A 2,508-nucleotide genomic window follows, 5' to 3' on the forward strand; every position below is an offset into this window, starting at 1 on the left:
TCTACATCTTCCTTTGTAATCAACTTTCGTTTTGTTATAGACTTGCACGCGTATTCACGCCCTGTTGAGATCTCTCTGCACATGTAAGTGGTCCCAAACTGTCCTTGACCTAGTTTGTGTCCCAAGGAGTAGAGATCTCGGATGCTTGGGGTCTTTTGACCAAGGACGAAGCATGCTTGGTTCCCACCGCTGTGCTTCATTCTGTCTTCTCTCTCTCTCTCTTTGTGTTCTGTTCTGAAACAAATCCCCGAAAGACTTTCATGTTTCAGAAAAATGGTTCGGCTTGTAAGCAAAACGTGATATGTAATCATCCCTTACCAACTTAGTTCACCTCCCCCTTACAAATCAATTTGTCATCAGAGGAAAACAGAACAGGAGACATAGCACGATCTGAAATATCAAAAAAAGAAAAAAAAGATGGAATAAAACTTGCAGCATCACATGTTTCTAGAGATCCCAACTCAACAACCTCCCAGAGCAAAAATCGTATTTTGGCAATGTATAGATAAACAGAAACAGAGGAAGAGATGGATGTGTAAATTACCAGGTAAAGATAGGGTGGAAGAAATTCAGTCAGATTGTATTCTTTATTGCCATCCTGACTAATTAACAAACATAAAGAGAATCTTTGATTAATAATCATCAACAGATGTATCTAATATAATAGTCTCTCTGTTATTAGAATATTCTAAAAATGCAGGGGACTCTGCTTCCTCCACAGGTTTCTTTTTCGAGCCCTGCTTTTTTAGTATGTAAATCCAGAGTCCAGATTCGTTGGCCATTTAGTGCGTGGCTGCGTGCATATCACATGAGGATCCTATGATAGGATTCGTATCACCCTCTTCACCTCCAATGGGCAACAAGCCCCTGAGAGTGAAAACAAAAAAAATAAAAAACCTTCTTTGAAGCAAAAATGAATTAGTTTGGTCGTGAAGGCCCATAATCTCCTCTCCACGACCAAGGATGTAAGAATATGGCGGTAACATGGATCATTTAGTACGTTTAGATAGTCGAAGAAAGGGTGCATAGAATGATTTTGCGTGTTCGTGTAAGACAGACAACCCACAAAACAATCAGTTATAAAGCGACTGATAAGTGTTTCAAGTCTGCTCCTTTAAAGGGGTTCCCTTAACTTTAAAACCTACTACACATGTCACCACAACTTTCTAGCTGTTAAATTTAACCCCCTGTCTACAAACTCATCCTTCAATTATACAGCCAAAAGTGCAAACAGCTGCTTGAAGAAGGCTGCCTGCGGTCGAAATGATCTTCCTTTGCTTTCATCTGCGTGTCAATCTGTCAGCATACAAACTATTACAAATGGATAGGGGATCTAGAAGATGCTTAGGGTTAGAGAAGTACATGTTTTGCATCAGGATTTTCGAATTCCAAGCTGTATCACAGAATCTGGGCCTACCAGGAATACACGTCTAGTAGTCTGGATTCGGAACACCACGATTCCTTTATATGCTGTTCGGGGCACACCATCCTACACAATGGATGGGTACACAAAAGTGACTCTACACCATTTCTTAAGAGATTATACTGATTGGTCTAAGAATATCAATTTACCTTCCATTCTTCAAATATGCCAAACTCCCCTGCTATGCGTTCAAACTCTGCTTGGTCTTTATACCGGATACGAACATCACCCTTTATATTTTGAGCCTTTAACACAAGGTCAGGACCTTGAATTGGTCGTGCTTGTCTCACTAGGCCAGAAAAGTACTTGGTATAGTTTCCCTTTGTAGACATGAGAGAGAACCAAGTTAAAAAAAAAAAAAAAACAAGATTTCTTCACTAAATATACAAAGGATATGGTTCTACCTCTGTCAAGTATCCCAGGTCCATCGCGTTCCACTCAACCTTTATATTAAAATAGAAAACCTGTGATAAGGTAGTCATGCAACAAAAAGGAGTGAAGAACACACTTACCTTCACATCATTTAGCTTTATAGGTTCCAGGTACTGGCTGAAAAACTGTCCCAAACTAGACCCCTGCAAAATGAAAATGACAAGGTTATATGAATAAAGGGGAAACGCAATCTCCTCACTGTCTACGTCTCTGTCTCAAGAAATTATAGGACAAAGCCGCTATAATACATTTTTCACACAGAAGTCACAATTCATATTGGTGAGACCAGGCTGGTTCAACAAAAATCAAAATAATCAGACAAGTGCAACTATAACAATGGAAACTCATAAGTCTCAGGTACTAACATGTTCACCAAAATTGTATGTTCGGCAGACTTCTGGTCGAACAAATTGGCGGCCTTTATGGTTCTCCTTCAATCTCAGCCAATCATCCCAATAAGTGTGTATTTTGTTAAGGAAAGTCTTAGATGGGTCAAACTATAGCAATTGAAATTAATAAACGGATATAAGGATATGCCTTTGGCCACTTTGGTGATAGCTCATCCCAAGTCGATCTCTTCAGCATCCACCCCAGGCCAGGGAAAAAATCTGATCGGTAAAGTGCATCTGCAGATTATTTTAGCTTATTAGCAT

General features: G+C 39.6%; 1 protein-coding gene across 1 annotated transcript; it reads right to left on the reverse strand.

Annotated features, from left to right (window-relative positions):
- Nucleotides 1-1,007: 1,007 nt before the first annotated feature.
- LOC130507796 (alpha-1,3-mannosyl-glycoprotein 2-beta-N-acetylglucosaminyltransferase-like) lies at nucleotides 1,008-2,475 on the reverse strand. Its single transcript, XM_057002444.1, has 7 exons — nucleotides 2,391-2,475; nucleotides 2,221-2,314; nucleotides 1,936-1,998; nucleotides 1,828-1,866; nucleotides 1,573-1,743; nucleotides 1,363-1,489; nucleotides 1,008-1,284 (listed from the first exon to the last, which is right to left on the reverse strand). The coding sequence occupies exons 1-6, from the start codon at nucleotides 2,438-2,440 to the stop codon at nucleotides 1,373-1,375; spliced, it is 534 nt and encodes a 177-aa protein (XP_056858424.1). The 5' UTR covers nucleotides 2,441-2,475; the 3' UTR covers nucleotides 1,008-1,284; nucleotides 1,363-1,372.
- Between the last annotated feature and the right edge of the window lie 33 nt (nucleotides 2,476-2,508).

Source organism: Raphanus sativus, unplaced genomic scaffold (assembly GCF_000801105.2).
Source record: "Raphanus sativus cultivar WK10039 unplaced genomic scaffold, ASM80110v3 Scaffold5848, whole genome shotgun sequence".
Lineage (NCBI taxonomy): Eukaryota > Viridiplantae > Streptophyta > Magnoliopsida > Brassicales > Brassicaceae > Raphanus > Raphanus sativus.